Source organism: Lutjanus erythropterus, chromosome 9 (assembly GCF_056507025.1).
Source record: "Lutjanus erythropterus isolate fLutEry1 chromosome 9, fLutEry1.hap2, whole genome shotgun sequence".
Lineage (NCBI taxonomy): Eukaryota > Metazoa > Chordata > Actinopteri > Lutjaniformes > Lutjanidae > Lutjanus > Lutjanus erythropterus.
In genome coordinates, this window is record NC_139325.1 from 20,546,815 (window position 1) to 20,567,245 (window position 20,431).

At 36.1% G+C, this 20,431-nt stretch overlaps 4 protein-coding genes across 4 annotated transcripts; 3 read left to right on the plus strand and 1 right to left on the minus strand.

Annotated features, from left to right (window-relative positions):
* The first annotated feature begins 1,478 nt into the window (after window positions 1-1,478).
* On the plus strand, window positions 1,479-3,623 carry hcst (hematopoietic cell signal transducer). Its single transcript, XM_084725664.1, has 5 exons — window positions 1,479-1,594; window positions 2,084-2,160; window positions 2,361-2,381; window positions 2,592-2,732; window positions 2,996-3,623. Exons 2-5 carry the CDS (start codon window positions 2,103-2,105, stop codon window positions 3,037-3,039), a joined length of 264 nt encoding a protein of 87 aa, XP_084581790.1. The 5' UTR covers window positions 1,479-1,594; window positions 2,084-2,102; the 3' UTR covers window positions 3,040-3,623.
* Window positions 3,624-5,219: 1,596 nt separating this feature from the next.
* On the plus strand, window positions 5,220-6,667 carry tyrobp (transmembrane immune signaling adaptor TYROBP). The gene is made up of 5 exons (XM_084725666.1): window positions 5,220-5,833; window positions 5,917-5,937; window positions 6,036-6,179; window positions 6,275-6,342; window positions 6,448-6,667. Exons 1-5 carry the CDS (start codon window positions 5,797-5,799, stop codon window positions 6,502-6,504), a joined length of 327 nt encoding a protein of 108 aa, XP_084581792.1. The 5' UTR covers window positions 5,220-5,796; the 3' UTR covers window positions 6,505-6,667.
* Window positions 6,668-6,802: 135 nt separating this feature from the next.
* Window positions 6,803-9,812, minus strand: LOC146321354 (uncharacterized). Its single transcript, XM_084725665.1, has 8 exons — window positions 9,765-9,812; window positions 9,578-9,625; window positions 9,229-9,276; window positions 9,059-9,109; window positions 7,826-8,287; window positions 7,694-7,732; window positions 7,506-7,580; window positions 6,803-7,275 (listed from the first exon to the last, which is right to left on the minus strand). Exons 4-7 carry the CDS (start codon window positions 9,105-9,107, stop codon window positions 7,528-7,530), a joined length of 603 nt encoding a protein of 200 aa, XP_084581791.1. The 5' UTR covers window positions 9,108-9,109; window positions 9,229-9,276; window positions 9,578-9,625; window positions 9,765-9,812; the 3' UTR covers window positions 6,803-7,275; window positions 7,506-7,527.
* Window positions 9,813-11,893: 2,081 nt separating this feature from the next.
* On the plus strand, window positions 11,894-20,431 carry LOC146321355 (casein kinase II subunit alpha-like). The gene is made up of 15 exons (XM_084726467.1): window positions 11,894-12,008; window positions 12,745-12,836; window positions 13,461-13,537; window positions 13,713-13,841; window positions 13,931-14,042; window positions 14,171-14,272; window positions 14,388-14,438; window positions 14,550-14,609; window positions 14,705-14,788; window positions 14,884-14,994; window positions 15,120-15,221; window positions 17,674-17,774; window positions 17,867-18,015; window positions 18,172-18,261; window positions 19,573-20,431. The coding sequence occupies exons 4-15, from the start codon at window positions 13,741-13,743 to the stop codon at window positions 19,686-19,688; spliced, it is 1,179 nt and encodes a 392-aa protein (XP_084582593.1). The 5' UTR covers window positions 11,894-12,008; window positions 12,745-12,836; window positions 13,461-13,537; window positions 13,713-13,740; the 3' UTR covers window positions 19,689-20,431.

Genomic DNA, 20,431 nt, shown 5'->3' on the forward strand with positions numbered 1-20,431 from the left:
TGTAAAATTAGTTTGATATAAGCACAACTCGTTGAATTGAGATATCCGTGTATTGAGTACAGAGTGTCAAGTATGAACACACGGTGACATTTAAACAACCCACATGCTTTCACACCTTCCTGTTGAGACAATAACTCTCCAGATGATCTATGAGCAGTGTCTCATGAAACAGGCCCTGAAGATCAGCTCATGTTTTCCACTGTGAGTCCCAATTTACACCTTCAGAAACACAAAAAAGAACCTGTTGGTATTTTAAAACTTAATGAGGTAAAAGATTCAGCTCTCCTGCTGTTTATACTGAATGTTTATCTGCATTGAATGTACTTCTGTAACAATTTATAGTAACCGTTCATTGTCTCTTGCAACACATTATGTCTGTGAATTGCAGTTTTGGGAAAAGTGTTTTAAAATTGTAGTTAACATCTTAACTAGTCACAAAAACTGAGCTTGTCAAATTGAAACTACTGTCAAATATTAGTTCAGCTACATGTGTATGTTTTATTTAGAGACCAGGACGGGCCAATCTTCACTTAAACAGTCCAGAGATGTGTTTTAAAGACGGAACAGGGAGCAATGGTTGATGTGGAGTCAGGAAAATCCTAAATTTCACGGGAAATTCATAGTACTTGGTCACAGATGTCTTGGTCATAAACCACAGTTGATTTTATGTTTAAAAGTGTCATTAAATGACAACTGTGGCCAAAGAACTGAGGCATTGTGCCATATTGTATGGAAAAAAATGAATAAATAAATCATGTGAGTACTATGAATATGTATACACTAGATGACAAAAGTCTCTATAAAAAGTATCTTTCAGGAGTAGTTAAAGTGATGTCATGTTTTGAATGAGCTTTCTGTTTTAGTGATGCAGTCTATTTTTGTGGATTATAACAACTTAAAATTACATACTGTTCACATAACCTGCTATTCTTATTTTAGTAAAAGCACATCAGGTAGGTTTGTCTTAATATTGTACATCTGATGTCATTACGACATCTTTTCCAGATTTCCCCCTGCAAGTGAACCAATATTTTATCTTGGTGACTCAGAAAGAAGATTAAGTCTAATGCAACACAAAAGTGTATTCTGTCACATGACTTGTTAGCTTGATTTGAAACAACTACTCATATGTTACCAACCGAAATAATTTTCTAAAGTTGGTACAGCAGTTTTCTTTTTTAGTGTACTGAAAAAGCTACTGAGATTTAAATGTAATTAAACTACCACACGACTACTGTGACTACATATATTTAAATGTAATTAAAAACTAGTGAATTGTGTATTTTATTTAATTATTTGGAAGTGGAGTACCAAGTCTAAACTTCTCAGGGACACTTAAAGTTAATGTACTCTGTTCTGTTCTATACTCTAATCTATATCTTCTCTTTGCACTGTAAACCACCATTAATGAGGCAAATAACATCCGCTGTTATTAACTTGCCAACCCACACTGCACAAAAACAAACAGGCAGCGTTTCCGACCAGCAGAGGGAGGAATAAATTTGACGTCAGTGATCAAAAGTGAAAACTAATGGGAAACTAGAGTCACATTGTCTTTTGGGTTCTGGACGGCAGATCAACCCAGGAACAGCAGGTATGAGGATCTTCACTCACACTGACTTTCTCTTCCTCATCCAAACTTTTAACCATTTAATGTCTGTCAGGTCACATCAAAATTGTGTTGTGTATAGTGGTAGAGTTTAGATATACAACCAGAATATCAAGAGAAAGGTGTGTTTTAACTGTGAATGGATAAAATACAGGAAACAGAGCTTAATCTTGATTGATATGAGAGAAATCCTTTGAAAGTTTTTTAATGATTTTATTTTTCTCAGCTCTTTTTGACAAATGCTTCCACAACAATTTAGGATTTATTTTGAGACAAAAGGGTTTTTTGCAGTGCTAAAAAGGTCAAACCTAATGTTCAAACAGTTTAGATGATGTTGATAGTGGAACTAAATACAGTGAAATTCAAAGGATGTGGAATTATAAAACATTTATTGAAAGTATTTCAATAAAGTATTAAAAGTATGTCTTCTTTTTGAAGTATGCAATACAAGTTTGGTCTCTTTTTGTCTTTCAGAAAACACATAACTGAGTTGATGAACTTGGCAATGGCATACAACAAGTTTTTTAATGTTGTCCTACTTTTTCTTTGCAGTGAGTACATTTCTAGTTTTCATGTCTCTCTTATTTCAAACACAAACACATACATATATGAAGGTGGTCTTACACAGGAAAATGAAACCACAAACATTTTGCACAACGGAAACTTAACTGACAAATGTGTTGCTGCACTGCAACAACTGCTAAAAGCTCGTGTTTTCATGTGTGTTTTTCTTTTTTTTTCTTTCTTTAAGACCTGGCTGTGGTGCTCACAGGTATGTACAACACACACAACTTTGAAATTGATTTTTTATGAATGTTTAGATGTTATAAGTGTTTAATCATTTAGAAAAACAAGCAGCACAAATGCAGAGCTAGACAGCGACACATAGTGACACATAATTTTTTCCAGACAGTCTCGGCTCGCCTCCATCCCACTCTTTATCTGTCTGTGTGTTTATTAACTGTCTGCCTGTGCACAACAGACGGCAGCAGCACAGTGTCCTGCTACAGGATTGAGCCTGGGACAATAGCAGGCATCATCTGTGCAGATGTGCTGCTGACTCTTATCATTGTCATCGTCACCTACCGATGTGCCAGTTTTCGCCGTCAGAAGATAGAAAATGGTGAGGCAATGGACAATGTTTATATCTGCAATTGCACTGTAGGTGAAAAGGCTTTGCTTGTGCCCTTTCATACTCCTGCCTCATTATAATACACAGCTTATATTTCTGATGCATATTTCTCTTGTGTTGACAAGATGTTTTTGTTTACATGTATACAACTTTTTCACCTCTCTTTTATTATGGTCTTTGTGCATTTGGAAACTTTCTATTCTCAAATAACAAATTCTCTCTCTTTTTGTGTGTCTCTTCTCATCTCTTCATAGCTAACAAAGTGTACATGAATGTCCGGGCCAACTGCAAGACCTAATCTAAGGATGGTGCAGTACATTCTGACATTATGTTACAGTTTTTAGGGCCTATTTTTTCAAAAATAATTTTTCAAAATGTTATAAAAGATTAACTCAAATGTATAGAGTGTCTTAACATCTTAAATTTCCACTGAGTTCATTATACATACAATAAATGCACTCATAAGTCTTAAAACAACTGATTTATTATTATTATATTTCACTTTTACCACTGTATACAATGCTCTAGATCTACAGGTGTTTTAGTGTCGTAGAATTATTTATACAGAGATTTTACATTTAGCCACAACGTGTGTTTGTGCTTTTCAGTTATCTGCTTGGAGTTATTTTGTAAAAATCTAATAAATCAGAGGTGTGCCAGACTGTTGAAAAGAAACAGGAAGTGTGTAAATCAAATTCACCAGTTTCAGTGTAACTGCAACATACAGAGCCCTCTGCAGGCGACTTTTGGTATTGATGTCTAAATACTGTGTTTTTAAAAGCACTGACGATTTTATGTAAATATTCTTTTTCAGAGTTGAAAAAATAAAAGTCATACCCGGTGATTTTACATAGATGTTTTTCAGTGTCTGTTTGAGAATATGCAAATCAAAATGTCGATAAAGTATAATTTTATAAAATAAGCATTTTTTTCCCCATCTTTAATAAATACTGTTTTTAAACACTGTGCATCTGTTTAAGGTTTGTTGGTTCACATATTTGTTTCTTAAATATTTCTTAGGTTCAGATATTGACAGTTTTGGGGGTTTTTTTGTTTTTTTTTTCTAACAAATGCATCTTCTTATCAAGTGCTAGTACCTGAGAACTGTGACTGGCCGGAGGCCTGATAAGATTCAGAGCAGCAGTTGTTTCATGTGCTTTGTGTTGAGGTGACTGTGGTTAAACTGCTGTCAGTTTTTCAGTCAAACACACAAAACATGTTGACCGAGCCAGTTCAATATCTCTGTACAATCTTGAAAAATAACCTTGAGTTGTTTTTTTTTTTTTCAAGAGGCCAGTCAGTGGATAAGATCTTCTTATTCTTGTCAAATGTAGGAAGTTCTTACAAGGAGGCTGTGCATGAGGAACTTCCCTTGAGACCCAGCTGGTTGATGCATAATTCCCGTTTGAAAAAAACAAAAACTATTTTTTTTTCTCTTGCCATCAGGCTTTATAAACTGTGAAGTGTCTGAAGGTTCAAGTCTGGGACCAATGACACTTTAATTGTTTACTTTCTTTCAGTGCTTTGACATTCATTATCTCCTTGTGAAATGGTCTCATGTTTGGTTTTCTGATGGATACTAAAGTCTGTTTAATTGCAAGGTCCCTGATTCAAGTCCAGCTAATTCGTCACTCATCAATTATTATAATTATTGTTAACTTTTTATGCTTTGAAAACAAAAATCAGAATTCAGACTGAAAGGCAAGGGAGGAGTGTAAATTTTCAGAGAAACTTGCTTTTCACTTTGCATTATGACAACAAACACTTTGACTTTTGACTTTTACTTTTGGTAAGATATTGTAAGAACATTTTGGTTGTCAAGTAATTAATAAAAGGCCATACTCACCATATTTAAGTGTTTCTCACCTCATAATCAGTTTATATCAATCCATCATGTTTTTAATTATAATTGTTAAGTTGGTAATAAGTGAATTTCTGTCCAGCAGTTTCCTAGAAGGTCAAAGGTCAAGCAAGAAAACTAAGAGCATTTTTCACATATGAAAAGTTTTTCTTATTCATATCTAAGAAATATACCTATACTACACCATAACTGATCTATAAAGAATAAGTAAATGATTAATCAATCATTAATACAGCCAATAGCTACACACCATTATATCACACAGAATTTGAAAATGTAAATGATCTGTTGATCTTTACAAATCAAGACTCGATGGTCCAACAATGGCACAGCCATCAGTGTGAAAATAAAAATGTTTAAATTGAGAAAACTCGAATCAAATTTTGATGTTAAAACCAAAAGTCAAATTGAGTTGTAGATTTGGAGATTCATGACACCCCTAATTTTTTAGCTTGATAACTCAAAGGTACTGCTTATTCTCTCTTTTCTTTCTTATTTTCTTATTGTTGTTGTTATTGTCACCTGTATGGTCATTACAAGTACTTTACATATGCTGTATTTTTATACAGTCAACATGAAACATGAAACATAAAGGCCTCCTTGGCAAAAACAATGAAGGTGTGCTTTCATTTCGCTGACAGTACAGCATAATTAGAGATAAACCTGTGGTTTAACAACAGCTCACAGACTGCTGGTGGCAGTGACTGTGGCCAGCCGCCTGCACTAAACCACAGGTCATGAGGAAATGCTCTATTTGAAGATATGATCGCATGAATTTCAGCAGAAACTGCAGGTGTAATGAAACTGACCTTATTACAGCTTATCTCGGACAAGTTACTTTACAAATGTAATGGTAAAAAGTCAAAAAGAAGGCCTGAATCCTTTCTAATCGTGTGACAGCAGCAAGTCTCACATGGATCTGACATTACAAAGAGACAGAAACAGCAGCTTCCTCTTCTCTCAGTGGACTCCCTCCCTTCTCCCTCTTCTGAACACAGTCACATGTTGCCACCTCTCACACCACTACCAGCATCATCTGCGGACATTTATTTATGTGTGAGTCCTCCCATCGCTCACACCCAGCATCTTGCTTACGGGTGCGACAACGCAGACATTTGAAAGAGAACAGAAGGACAGGAGGCCCTTAAACTCTCCTACTCATTTCCTCTTTTACCTGAAACCAACATCGAGAAGATGTCGGACGCTCTTTGTATTGTGGGTTCGTTGTTCGGTGAGTGATGCGCTGTATGTGTTTTTGTAGCAATGATACAGTAACTGTTGTTCACCTGACGTTTTACAAACTCTGTCTTTCAGGATCTGCAGAAGGACAGCAAGGTAGGCCTGGATATCTTTCCTAAACCTTTTCCTGCCGTTGGATGCTGGAATATGATGATGTTGTGTTTGTTTGTTACAACCTCTTCTCTCTTTCACAGACTGTGGTTCCTGTTACGTAATGAATATGGGGTCTGTAGTGGGTATTATTGCCTCTGATATTATCCTGACCATCTTCATCACTATTTCTGTGTTCTGCCTTGCAACTCACCACAAGAGACGAAGGGAATGGGACTCTCATGATGGTGAGCACTGACCTCACGTATACCACTGCTGATTTGTGAGTAAGTTGGGCGGTAATGTAACAGCTGGATATTAATACTTTTAACTGTTTGAGCAGGTAAAAGAAATTCACAACCATCAATATCAAAGAAAATGGCAACAGAGGTCACAGAATCTCCCTACCAAGTAAGGCATTATTTAATCCTCAAAGACAATAAATATGACAATTGTCTCAAGTTATATTTATATATAAATTGTGTTCATGATGAATTGCTTTTTTCTTTTTTGTAGGAGTTGCATGGAGTCCAGTCAGATGTGTACAGTGAGCTTCGGCACTTTAGGAAGTGAAACAATGGAAAATCAAGACCTAACTGGATACCACACACTCTTCTATTACACACATCTTTTTTGCTACCTGCAGCAATATAGGTAATTACATGTAATATATATATATTTGTGTATTTTGCAATGATTTATATTTTATTCACTGAATATTGTGCTGTCCTGAATGTGACATTTACTGTATTACATTCGTGTTTTTTCACAAATCTAAAGCCGTTTTAAAATATGGATTTGTATTATGTATTTGTATTGTAAGTAATTATAAATTAAACTACATTTTGAAACCAAGGAAATGAAAAGGATACATTATCTACATTTTTTTTTATTTTTCTGTTTATATTTCAGGAGATTACTTACACATTTTCATTAATTAATTCATTAATTTCTACAAAGACTTCAGACATTGAAATAAAAATGGCACATATCAGACTCAGGTAGACTCTAGTCTAAATCGTCAGAAGTATTTAAAAAGAATAATAATAAAATTTAAAAAAAAAAACAGTAACTTCTGATTTCATTTTGTGACATTTTTGACACCTCAGTCTTCATATCAAATGTCACACTGTAGCTTACTGTTTCCAAGCCTAAAACAAACATGTCAGAACATCTTTATTTCCTAAATTCATTCACATGATCACATAACAAAAAAAAATACATGTAAAATCTAAATTTGGATGAAAAAGTCCCAGAAGTGACTGTATTTGGAAGCAGCCCGTCTGCTTCCTGTGTGACTCAACAGATGGCTGCCCCTGATTCATTATGAGGAAGGAATATCATCTTAAAAAAAGAGAGGAAAAACAATAGTTACTCAATTTTACATTCATAACAGGTGATTAACAGAGCAATATCTAGGAAACTAATTAGATTGTCTAATTATATCAGGATAGAATGTAATTTGAAAGTACATTATGTGGTTAACATAACATGACATTCTTTCTTAAGCCAGGCTTGGTGGATGGAGATATAAGCCGAAACATTTGTCTGATAAAAATATAGAGGAAACAGACCTTCATATAATAATCAGGAGGCTCAGCTCTTGGCTGGAACAGACAAGCTGCTGGGCCCTGGAGCTGCGACGGCACCTGTGAGGAAGAGGATTACAAGAAATGAGAGATATTTCAGGGAGGGAGTCACTGTATGCATCGATAATCAAACAATGCTGTGACACTCTGGTTGAGGTAAAAACAGTTCTTACCTACAGGATACGTTTCAGAGCTCATAAATTCTCTCGTTTCTGTGGGAATATCAAAATCAATTGTTCAGCCTTTGATTGTGCTGAGCAAAATTTTTGGAACAGTTTTGTTTTATGTAAAGTAGAAAGTCTTACCGTCATAATCTACCTCTCCTCTGTTGCCCACTGGAGCAGGTCTTCCATTGTTGACCTCCAAACTGTCCAAATCCAGTGGCTCTCTGCTTTGTCCTGGGGGCAGCATACCATTTAACCCATTAACTCGTCTTGGTGTTGCCTTCCTCTGGAGACTGGTGCCTAGATGGGCATTGCCTGTTACTTGGTCTCCGCTTGAATGGATGACTTGTTTCCCTGGCATATTTTTAGCCCCTTTGGTATCAACTATCATTCCTTCTTCACTGTTCAGATCTGTCCGCTCCCTGCTTGCTTGCTGTGCCACGTGTTGCTCAATGTGCTCTCTGCTCCCCTGGTCCTGAACCGGCCTGCTGCTCACATCCACCAGCCTCATGTTGTCTCCTATCTTCCTCCTTGATGGAGCCTTATCTTTGTCCACAACTTTAGGAATCATGGTCTCATGGCTATCGGGGTCTTTGAACACATCTGAGAAGAGTAAAGGTTTTTACTATCAAAATTTGCATCAGTCTGTTGTCTGCAATATTACAAGAATTGAGACACTACTTTTAACTTGAATTTAAAGGGACAGTTCACACCAAAATCAAAAATACATGTCTATCCTCTTACCTGCAGTGCTATTTATCCATCTAGACAGTTTTGGTGTGAGTTGCAGAGTTTTGGTGATAACAGCTGTAGAGATGTCAGCGTCTCTCAAATGTAATGGAACTAGATGGCACTCAGCTTGTGGTACTCAAAGCACAAAAAAAACAAATATTTGAAAAACTCAATAGCAATATCCCTCTCCAGAAATCATGACTCAGTTACCACCAACAGTATCACCGTGCAGAGGGAAATGTGCTAAAGGATAAGGGGCTTGAGCTTGTGACATTATGGGATGTAAACATCTTCTGTGGCTCAGCTGTAACTTTTTGTTCATTGACATCACTGATGAGTTTTCAGAGTTAATTGGTTTGCTGCTTTGAACAAGAAAAGACAAGTGTCATCTACCTCCATGACATTTGAGAGCAGCAACTCGCACTAAAACAATCTATTTATTCAATAGCAAACAATCTGCTATTGAATAAATAGCACTACATGTAGGAGGACAATGTATATTTTTGGTATTGGGGTGAACTGTTCCTCTGAGAAACTTCACTTCTATTTTAATTAGAAACTTCAGGTTTTGAAATATTAAGAACTTTATACATATGAAATTAGACATTAGTCCACATTTTATGTGAAATAAAGCTCACATACCTGTATGCCCATAGGTATCAGGACTCTCTTTAGATTTAGCCTCTGACATATCTGTGAATGAGTTTGCTGCTTTTAAAACTGAAATCTTACTGATGACAAGTACCATAGTTTAATCTACTATACTGCTGTGTACTTATTTCTGTCAGTGGGAAAAAAGCACAAAAATATACCTTCAGAATCTTGCTCTGGCTCAGGTTTACTTGGAGGGTTTTTATTTGCTGCAAATGTGAGAATATATGGTGATAATCACTGGGGTGATCGTATATGGTAACTATCAGATACTGTCAAAAGTTCTTGGTCGTACATTCTGAAGTTTAAGTTAGACAATTAAGTTTTATTTTTGTTTTTTTGTTTTTTAAAGCTATGCGTGTCTCTGCTCTGTTTTTTTTTTTCTTTTTTGTGAACTGGTTTTTGAAACCCATGTTTGTGTTCTTGGGGAACAAAAAGTACTTTGACAGTATGGCGTGATAGGGAACTTTCCGGTTTTAAAACTGAAACTGATACATTTTAATCACAGACCTGTTATAGCTGCAGCTGTAGTCTTTTCAGTAGTAGTACCCAGTGCATCTATAACAACAGTGATGAATATGTTAGATGACTTGTTAGAAACTCGAACAAATTCAGATTGATTTAAAATGCATTAATAGGACTTTTTTTTTTTTAATCTTTGCAGTAAGAAAATATAAAATGACATTAGTAATCTCACCATTTAGGAAGCTTAACACATTTTCTGTTTGGACTTTAAGAGAGAGAGAAAGAAAAAGTCTTATTCCTTCTCTGTCAATAAATCTTAAATGTGCATTACAAAAGTAAAAGCTCAAGACAACTCTTCAGATTTACCTTTGACTGGGGCTGCCAGCACCGTCGTCGCAAACAGAAAAAGCAGACAACACATGAAGCTGAAACAAATCAAACTACAATCAATTCAAGATTGAAATACATTTTTACATTGAATTTGGTTTAGTCATTTACTGCTGGCAAATAAAATGCATTTCATCGACAAAATATACAAAATATAAAAACTTACAGCTTCATTCTTGACTTTGGTCCTCGGCTGTGTCCACTGTTTGTCAGCAATCTGTGTGGTTAGACTTTTAAATACTGCTGCTTCAGCCTGATTTTTCACCTGTTATGGGTCTTGCTCTTGTTAATTATAGATTCTGACCAGATGTATCAGATTGAGTTGCCATCAAAGACTATTTCTGTGTGTTTAACAGTGCATGACTTAGAGGAGCAACAATTAGGCCACAGAATAAATTCACAAGGGCCCATTCATTATATCAATTCAAGATATTCTCAACATTCAAACTCACATAAAGGACCAGTCTTTCTCTCTATTATGTGTTGATTACAGGTGGTTACTTACTTCAGGAAAGTGCCCCTGGCTTTTTCTATCCTTTTACATGAAGCCACAAACCATGTATTGTTTTCTGTCATTCTTTCACCATTGTCCATTTACCCAGTGAGTCCCTTATTTTGCCTGAACAAAGAGCTTTTTAAAGCAGGCCCTACTGAGCATTAGTCTGTAGAAATGTCCAGAGGTGTGAACCCGAGTCAGATTAAAGTCACAAATTTTATTCAGCTTGACAAAATCAAAAAAGACTTGCAACTCGATTTGGACTTTGGCACAAATGACACATGACTTCACTCAGACTTGAGCCTTTTAACTTGAAAATACTTGATACCTTCCCCCAAGCCCAAAGATTACATTTTGAAAGGTATGACTTGATTCAATTCATTTCTCTTCATTTCCTGAATAAACCAACTTTAACGCTTTTCATTCCCAACAGGTCAGCACTTAATCCCCCAGATCCCCTTTTGCTTGAACCAATCTGACAGCATCCAATTATGAAACTATTTGAACTATTTACAATCTCAAGTGTGTGTCTGCTGTAGCCTATTATACTAAAATTTAAATCATGTGAGCCCACTGAATAAACTCTGCCCTCTACAATCTAATATCAGGGTTTGTCGTGGTCAAATGTGCATGTTTCTTGTAAAAAATGAACAGTGTATTTTAAGTATTTTCAAATAACAAACAAAACATGATAGTTGTGACCCCACCACTCGAAAAACACCTTGGCAAAGCACACAAAACAGCTGCTGCACCCACGGACTTTCTCTCTCAAAGACAAACAACCTACATGAAACTAGTATGACATCAGCTATGAATTCCCACTTCCCCTCTCACATACTCCATACCAGCAGTGTAGTAGTAAACACAGAGGGTTAGCAGAGTGGCTAAACGCCAGAGCAACGTGATATGCAGCGCAAGTGAGGAGGTTATGTCAGGCACACTGAAGGCCATAGGAAAATCATGGTTGGCCACGTGTTTCTAGCAGCATATCTCAGTGTGAACACCCCTTAAATCAATATATTAAGAAACTTTCTTGAAATAATAAATTAGTATCTCAAAATAATGGCAAAGTTTCTTGCAAGGTAATGAATTACTATCTTAAAATACTGAATTTGTATCCCAAAATAATGAGTAAGTATCACAATACTGAGTTAGTATGGTAAAATAATAGTTTGTATCTCAAAATAACAACTTACTATCACAAAATATTGAGTTAATATATTAAAATGTGTTAGTATGTCAAAATAATGAGTTAGTATCTCAAAATAACGAGTTAATATTTCAAAATAATGAAATTAACACATTGTGTCGACAATAATGTGTTAATTTCATTATTTTGAGATGCAAACTCTTTATTTTGAGAGAGTTTTTCATTATTTTCATATTCATCACAATGGCAGGAATGGGCTTCCATAAAATACACAAACACAACGACATAAAAGTTTTCAGCTCCTGTCAGACCTGTTGGTGGCAGAGGGAGCTACAATCTCCCCCTGAACAAGAAAAAGGAGAGCGCCCTCTGCGGGTGAGGCTGTTCGCACTAAGCTCTTGATCCCAAGCATCGCCATATTGACGTCCCAACAACGCTGAGAGGTAATCGTGTTATTTAACCACAAATCGTCGTAGGTTTGGAACTACTGTTGAGTGTTTTATATGTGAGGAAAAGCTGGCAACAAGTAACACAACCGTGGTGCCATTCTCCTGCTCGATCACAATCTTTGTAGGATGTTTTTTCAAGGCGTTGTCAGTGAGAATGCCTCGCCAGCCAGCAGGCTATTCACTCCCTTAGCATGCTAGCTTAGCACTTTCTAGCTTTAGGAAATGTCTTTTTCGAAGCTTGGTGTCCAGCTATACATCAATAATGACCACTAAAATGTTTTTTGGGGCTATTTAGACGTGGACTGTTTATTTCTTGCCGTTACAATTTTATAATGTGGCCGAGAGCTAGTTGTGACTTTCCAACCGGCTTTTCCCTCTGCTGTTGACGAGCTAATGCTAACTAGCTAGCAGCCCAGCCAGCTGCCCGGTCTGCCGGAGAGCTAGCTGCTAGCTGCTAGCTCCACTGCACTTGTGCAGGCCTTGGGCCACAGAGGGTTTGTGCGTACACTCACCTTTTCATCAAAGTACTAAGCGGGTAAACTGGCTATACGTGAATGAGTGTTTTGTACCAGAGAGACCATTTGTCGATTGGATGCTTCTCATAAGCCCATTAATTTAATGTAGCCTTGTAGCAGTATTGGCTGGCATACGTTAGCTCACATAGTTTGCTCGTGTTTGCTTAATTGACAACATTGATTTTAATCAACCTACTTTCTGCCTTTTTCAACAGGAGATACTGCCTTGGTGTAGCCCCCAGTGATGACTGTATTGAACCCTGTACCTCCTGATTAGACTGGTTGGATGCCCCCATTTAACATTCAGGTTTCTATATTTCACACGCCGCCACATTTAGATGCATTAGACACCAATAACTTACTTGAAGTCTTTAAGTTATGTTCGTGTTATTCAAGTAACCTATGCTGCTGTTGTATTTTCTAAGTCAGTGTATTTGTTGTTTTCCTATAGCATGTGAGAAAAATCTGTATTTTCATTTGAAATTATCTTGTTTAGATCAACACCCTGTGACACATCGGCGGAAAATGTTCAAGTTAAACTGTAGAAATGCATGATATAATTTTTTTCCCCCAGATGATCCCCAGAACAGTTCTAACTCTTTTCTCCTTTCAAAACACTTCACAAATGTTTACTTTATATACTTTATACAACATTTTGCATAAGAACTAAGATTAAATGCTTTAATATAAAAAGTTGCATCAAAAATACTTATAGCCGACATTTAATGGCTATGATTTAACTATGTGAATAATAAATAATGTAAATTTACTATAATTGGACAATTTATCAGCTTCAGTATTTATCATGTATCCCTAATTTCTTAAGCTTTGATTAACATTCATCAGTTCTAATGTTGAATTAATAATTAAAGTGGTTAGAGTGTACCATTTGTATACTAACTGTCTGTCTTATATCTGTATGCCCATGTAGCTTTCTTACCATAAAGGCATCTCAACTGCTCCTGTTCCAATTCATCAATCACCATCATCCTGGAGGGAACCTCCCAGGTAATATGTTGTCTTCTAATTAGATTACCTTATATGACCTATTTTTCAGATTTATGATATCCTTTGAACCATTGTTCATTAGTACACAAAATTCTTTTGATTTAACTGTTTTTTCAGTTTTTATTTTTTCTGTTACTTTAAGCCATTAAATTTTTTGATGTTTGTTTTATTTTAGGAGATTTAGACAAGATCTTGTGTAGAATATGTCTGGCCCTGTTCCAAGCCGCTCTCGAGTTTACCCTGATGTAAACACACAGAGACCTCGGGAATATTGGGACTATGAGTCCCATGTTGTTGAATGGGGGTAAGTGGGCGCATTTGTTGTGTTTGTTTGATTTGCTTTGTTGGGTAAGCCATCTCAGTTTTGTTCACTGTGTTTTTTTCGTTCTTTAGGAACCAGGACGACTATCAGCTAGTCAGAAAACTAGGGAGAGGCAAATATAGTGAAGTGTTTGAAGCCATAAACATCACAAACAATGAAAAAGTGGTCGTCAAAATACTGAAGGTATGAAGATAATTGTTTATCCTGATATTTTAGAGGTTTTGCAATTTTTTTTCAGTAAAATATAATCAAAATTTGGCATTTAAGTAGAGATTTCATGCACTGCCTCACAAGACTGTCTCTGTTTACAGCCGGTCAAGAAAAAGAAAATCAAGAGAGAAATAAAGATCCTGGAAAATCTGAGGGGTGGCCCAAATATCATCTCACTGTTAGATATCGTCAAGGATCCTGTGGTAATTTTGTTCTCCTTTTTGCACTGTAATATTTTTAATATTTACTGTTTGTATATGTGCAAAGTTTCGTTTAGAAAAAAACATGCTTTTTTTTCCTCCCCTTTTTTCTTTTTAGTCCAGAACCCCTGCTCTGGTCTTTGAACATGTGAACAACACAGACTTCAAGGTAAAGATCTTTGCATTTTTCACTTGTAATGTGGGATTTACTAAGACCATTTTTTTCTTTTTCTCAAATGACTCACATATTTCTTTCTTTTTTTTTTCTTTTTTTGAACAGCAATTGTATCAAACCCTATCTGACTTTGACATACGGTTCTACATGTACGAAATCTTAAAGGTAAGAAAACACTTTTGCTACGCTCAATTTGTCACACTTATGTTTTATGGTCTGCATCTTTTCCTAACATCGTTTTTCCACTTCTTACCCAATAGGCTCTGGATTATTGCCACAGTATGGGGATTATGCACAGAGATGTCAAACCACACAATGTCATGATTGATCATGAACACAGAAAGGTATTGTCTCACATGTTGACCATTTTCCTCATGTGACACTACACTTTTATAAACATAAACATAAACGTGACACTTTTTTTCCCCCTCACTTCCAGCTCCGTCTAATCGACTGGGGTTTGGCAGAGTTCTACCACCCAAACCAGGAATACAACGTGAGAGTGGCATCCAGGTACTTCAAAGGACCTGAACTGCTGGTAGACTACCAGGTACGGCTCCTATACTCTTCCTCATGTTTGATGATGCCCGTTTTACACAAGTTGGTCTTAGTTTGTATTGTTCAAATGCAGTCATGTAGCCAGGTCAAGCCTTTTTATCTCTCTGTCATTTGTAGATGTATGACTACAGCCTGGACATGTGGAGTTTGGGTTGCATGCTCGCAAGCATGATCTTCAGAAAGGAACCCTTCTTTCACGGTCACGACAACTACGATCAGGTATGAAGAATCAGGTGTTTCTAATGTATTTTAATTAAGTCTTTTTGTATGTGGTCAAAAACCTGTGGCCTAAAGAGAGCAGTGTCTGGGGTTTTATTTTAATGCCCCTGTGCTGCTGCTAGCCATGGCTGAGGCATTATGTTTTATGGCTGCAAGTAACAATTATTTTATTATCAATTAATGGGTTGATAATTTTCTTGATAAATTGATTAGTTGGGTTGATTTATAAAGTGTCAGAAAATGGTGAAAAATATTCACTGTTTTCAGAAGGTGACATCCTCAAATGTGTTGTTTTGTTCACATCCCAAAGATATTCATTTGGCTGTCTTAGTGGACTAAAGAAATAAAAAAATATTGTGTGCATGTAGATTATTAAAAGAGTTCATTTAATATTTTCATTCATTTAGTAGTTTACAACTCATTGACTAACCGTTGCAACTCTGTGTTTTTCGGGTTGTCGTCTGTACATCCCATTCTGGTGACCGCAGTAACTAAGGAATTCGCACAAATGTATAGTATGATAGTGAAGAGATGTCATTTCATATCCTAAAGTTTCATTGTGACATCATAATGTTGTGCTAAAACAGTCCCTTAACCAATTTACAGCACAATAAGTAGGGGACAGAGGGGGAGATTGTGATTTCACATTTAATTGGATACTTTTAACTCTACTAAATATATGTTTTTGACTACCAGTCAAATGGTTAGTCAGTAGATTACCATACCATTTTTTGGCTAGTGAGTAAAGCAAATCACCAGCCACTTGCATATTTTATAAGCATGCGGCTGGTGTTTGGTCCTTGAAACTGGGGGGATTGTATAGATCTTTTGTGCTGCCAGGTTGAAGAGATGTGTGAAGCATCCATATTTTAGAATTTGTAGCATCATTGCAGCAACATCCATAGTTGAAGCATTAATAGTCCACCACATGCTCATTGGTTTTGCTGATATTGAGCTTCAGGTGATTGTCATTTCATCATGTGACAAATCTCTCTAGCAGTTCTCTGTACAATCTACAAAAAAAAAAAAAAGGGCCGTTACTTTGCTGGATATTCTGACATGAGTCACAGTTTTAGTGGCAGTGGTAGTTTTTGCAGTTCATTTTCAATGAGAAAAAATTAAAATGATGTAATTTTAGCTTGGCTCTGTACCAAACAAGCATGTTCCCCTAAGTCTGAAGAATATGATTTGTAGGCTCGTGCATCATCGTAGCACAACAATGCTTCATTTACCTTTATCAAAAAAATTCAACAGTTTTCATATTGCAGTTTTGATAAATTGTTCAGCCATACTCTGTACTCCTCTGTATAATTAGCTTTCAAGACAGACAGCATGTTTCTCAGGTAAAATTATTCACTGGTATCTAGGGTTGTATAATTCATTGAAATCACAATATGGGTGTGTGTAGTATCCAAATTGCAGAAGCTGTAATCTTTGACAAAGGAAAATGTTTGACAAAACAGTATTAAAATCATTAATATTAGAATCATACAATCAAGACAGTCAATATAGTGATAACATCCGATATACTACTATACTAATATCTTTTATTGAATTCCTTTAAAATCTTCACTACATATTATGAGTCTGGACAGATGTGGATGTAAAATACAACTTGAGAGGATTGCAGAGACGTTCAAAAATGGGGCAGTAATTCTAGTTGTTCAACGATGCATTATATATAGTATTGATAGTTTTACACAGTCAAACCACATTCTTCCTCTGAGAATAGTTGAGTAGTCCTCTGAGTAGTAGCTCTGCTGGAGCACCTGGGATTTTAGGTATTTCTTCAACTTATCTCAGCACTGATTGATTGCATGTGGACATTTATTATGGACTTTATGGAACTCTGCTGAACTGAATCTAAAACAAAAGGGAGTAAAAGTCCAATTTAGAAATGTACCACTAGACACAGATCATAACACATTTTTATTCCCATGCATGGTGTAATTTGTGTTGTGCTTTTCTTACCTACACTGTAACATCGAACACAGCATTTCCTGTTTATCCCATGGTTCTTGTGCTTGTTTCTTTAAGCCATGTGATACTGTGGTTCAAATGTTGTTTCAGTTCTGTTGGTGCACAGTAGCAAATGTTGATGTAACATTACTTTGTTCAAGTAAACATCTTGTACTACTTTCAGGTTTAACTCTGATATTAAATTGTAATTATTTCTATAGCAGTATACATTTTTTTACATTAATTACTGTGTATACCCAACATGAAAATAAGTTTTGTTTGTTAAATGAAGGAAATTTTGGTGTCATCAAATATGAAAATAAAACAAAATTAGACATACTGAGCATTGTTTAATAATGTTCATTTTGCAGATGAGTATACACAATAAAATCTATAAATTTCAGATGTCCACTGGTTCAGTTAGGTTTGAAAAATGAACAAATTCCCAACTTACCTCTTCTAATTGTCGAATTCTGTTTGTTCTTCCTTGCAGCTTGTGCGAATCGCAAAAGTACTCGGCACAGAGGACCTGTACGACTACATTGACAAGTACAACATTGAATTGGATCCACGGTTCAATGACATTCTCGGAAGGTAAAACACTGCAGACGTGTGAACGTTTCAGCCAAGATTTCAACAAATGGATCCCTCACGTTAACACTTGTTTCCTCCATTTAATTCTTTAGACACTCCCGCAAAAGGTGGGAGAGGTTTGTGCACAGTGAGAACCAGCACCTGGTCAGCACAGAAGCTCTAGACTTCCTGGACAAACTGCTGCGCTACGACCATCAAGCCCGCCTCACGGCCAGAGAGGCCATGGATCATCCCTACTTCTGTAAGTGTGTTTTTGCCATTTTTTTTTATTACCCCATCTGCATCTCTTATTGCTTAAGAGAATTACCTCAAACCATTTTTTGTGCACAACACTTAAGTGTTAAGTTAAAAAATGTTTTTGGGTTTATGAGTCACTTAAATCCACTTTTGCTCTCAGATCCCATCGTTAAAGATCAGGGAAGAGGGGCCACTCCTGGAGGGATGGCTGCCAGCTCCACACCAGTCAGCTCCTCAAGTATGATGGCCGGTAAGTAATCCTGTTCAGTGAGAATGGCCCTGATAAAAGGTATAGTCTCCGTTTTAACACGTTCTCTCATAATCTCACTAGTTAAGAAAGTTAATCTTATATTTCCAGCCAAACTAAAAGTCAGATTGTGAAAGACTGCACAGAATTTTACAATTTTGGATAAAACTTAATTTACAGCCAAATGAATTGTCAGATTGTAAGAGGGCCATCTGAAAATGGCTGCAAAGAAATTTGTATCACAATCTGACTCAAGGTTCATACGAGTGCTGGAAATACTTACTGGGATAATAATATGCTGGAAATAATACTGGGATTTGATGTAAAGCGTTGAAAGTGCTTGAAATTGCAATACTTTCACATTTTTGTGTGTTTTATATTGTGTTTATATGTATAAATATGTAATCTACCTCAGCTGTAGGGTGCTTGAAAATGCAGTCTGACAATAAATGAAAAGTACTTGAATTTGACTTTGGAGAAGGTGTAGGAAGCCTGCTGACTGTGATTGGGATTTTTTTTTTTGCACTGTTCAGGCAAAGTCTTAAATGTTTGAGAAATTGCTGTTTTCAATGTTAGGAATATGCTTGAATTTGAATATGCTACTTGAAAATTCTTTATCTTAAACACAATCTGGTGTTTCATTAACACAATCACTCATGATAAAAAAATCTTAATATTTGAAATGAGATGATCCCATTGTTAATTTTTCATTGACTTTTAGATAAGTCCTCTTTAAATAATTATGATCTAAACATACAGTCAAAGTTAATATGAACAGTTGGTAAAATAAACAAAGTGACCAGATACAGTGATTGTGGTATAAAGGATTTTGCAATTGCATTTATAGTAACAATTTAGATGTGTTGATAAAGGCTTCAAGAGTCTATAAATATTTGGTTCACATACCTCAACAGTGCTTGAACTGTACATAAGACATTTTATTTGTCAGTGTAGCCATACAATGAAATTATATCTGGTAACTCTCAGCATCAATTCATAAGATAAAAAGACAAAATAACAAGATAGAAAAAACAAGATCAATAAACGAGATTTAAAAAAATTATGTAGCATCCTCTTTATTGTATGTATTATAAATTAGGTATTTGGATGAGACAGGTACAGTGAAAATAATGCAGTATAAAAAGTATTGCAGAACAACGTAAGAGTTTAAAAAACAGTACACATGTGAGCAAAGAGGAGATGAGTGGATTATATATTACAGATGTGAATGTATTGTGTATATAAATTGTTGCTTAAAGTTTTATCACGCTGACATGTAAATATGATTAATGAGCTCCCCTCCGTCTCTCCTAGGCATCACCTCAATGTCCTCCACGCAGCCACTGGCTAACATTGCTGGATCACCCGTCATCTCTGCTCCCAACACTCTGGCCACGCAAGTCCCTGCAGCCACTGGGGCTCAACCCTGAAGCCACTTCCTCACCCGTGTTTATGTGTGCTCATGGCCATGTCCTGCCTAGCTCTCACTGCGGCCCAGGGCCATGGCTCCCCTTTTTATGTTGAAAATAACAAAGAAGAAGATTTAAAAAAAATTGCTTTTCACATTCAGTTATATTTTGACACCTGGACTTGACAGAAATGTATTGTTGCACCTGTCAGGATTATTAGAATTAATTTGGGTGTGTTATTTGACAATGCCATTGTCTAGAAATTCTAATAAGATGTAGACATGAAGAGAATGGATAATAAAATTTATTTTGTATGTTCCAAATATACAGTCTTGCTTGAAACTGTTTGATGGGGATCCTGCTGTATTACACTGTGAACCTTTACACGACTTCACAAAACAGAGTCAGGAACCTGGTGTGCCCCACCCAACAGTGCTCGCTGGTTGCACACGACATGTAATGTGCAGGGGTTGTTGGTGTTTTGAAGTTGTTAGATGCTATAATTCTTTAATTGGACTTTTGTAGATATTCTACAGTTACTGTCAGGTTGCATGCACCCAATGCTGAGTATCACAGGGTCAATAGTTTGCCAATCTTATGTTACTTTCACTTCTATATGTGTATGTATGTGTTCATGTTTGTTTTTTATGAAGTCTCTTACACATGATTTTGATTACATAGACAATTTTGTAACTTTTTTGTTTTATGTTGGGAGGAGTCATCACCTACAAAAACAACTTCAAAAATAAACAATTTAAACAGGG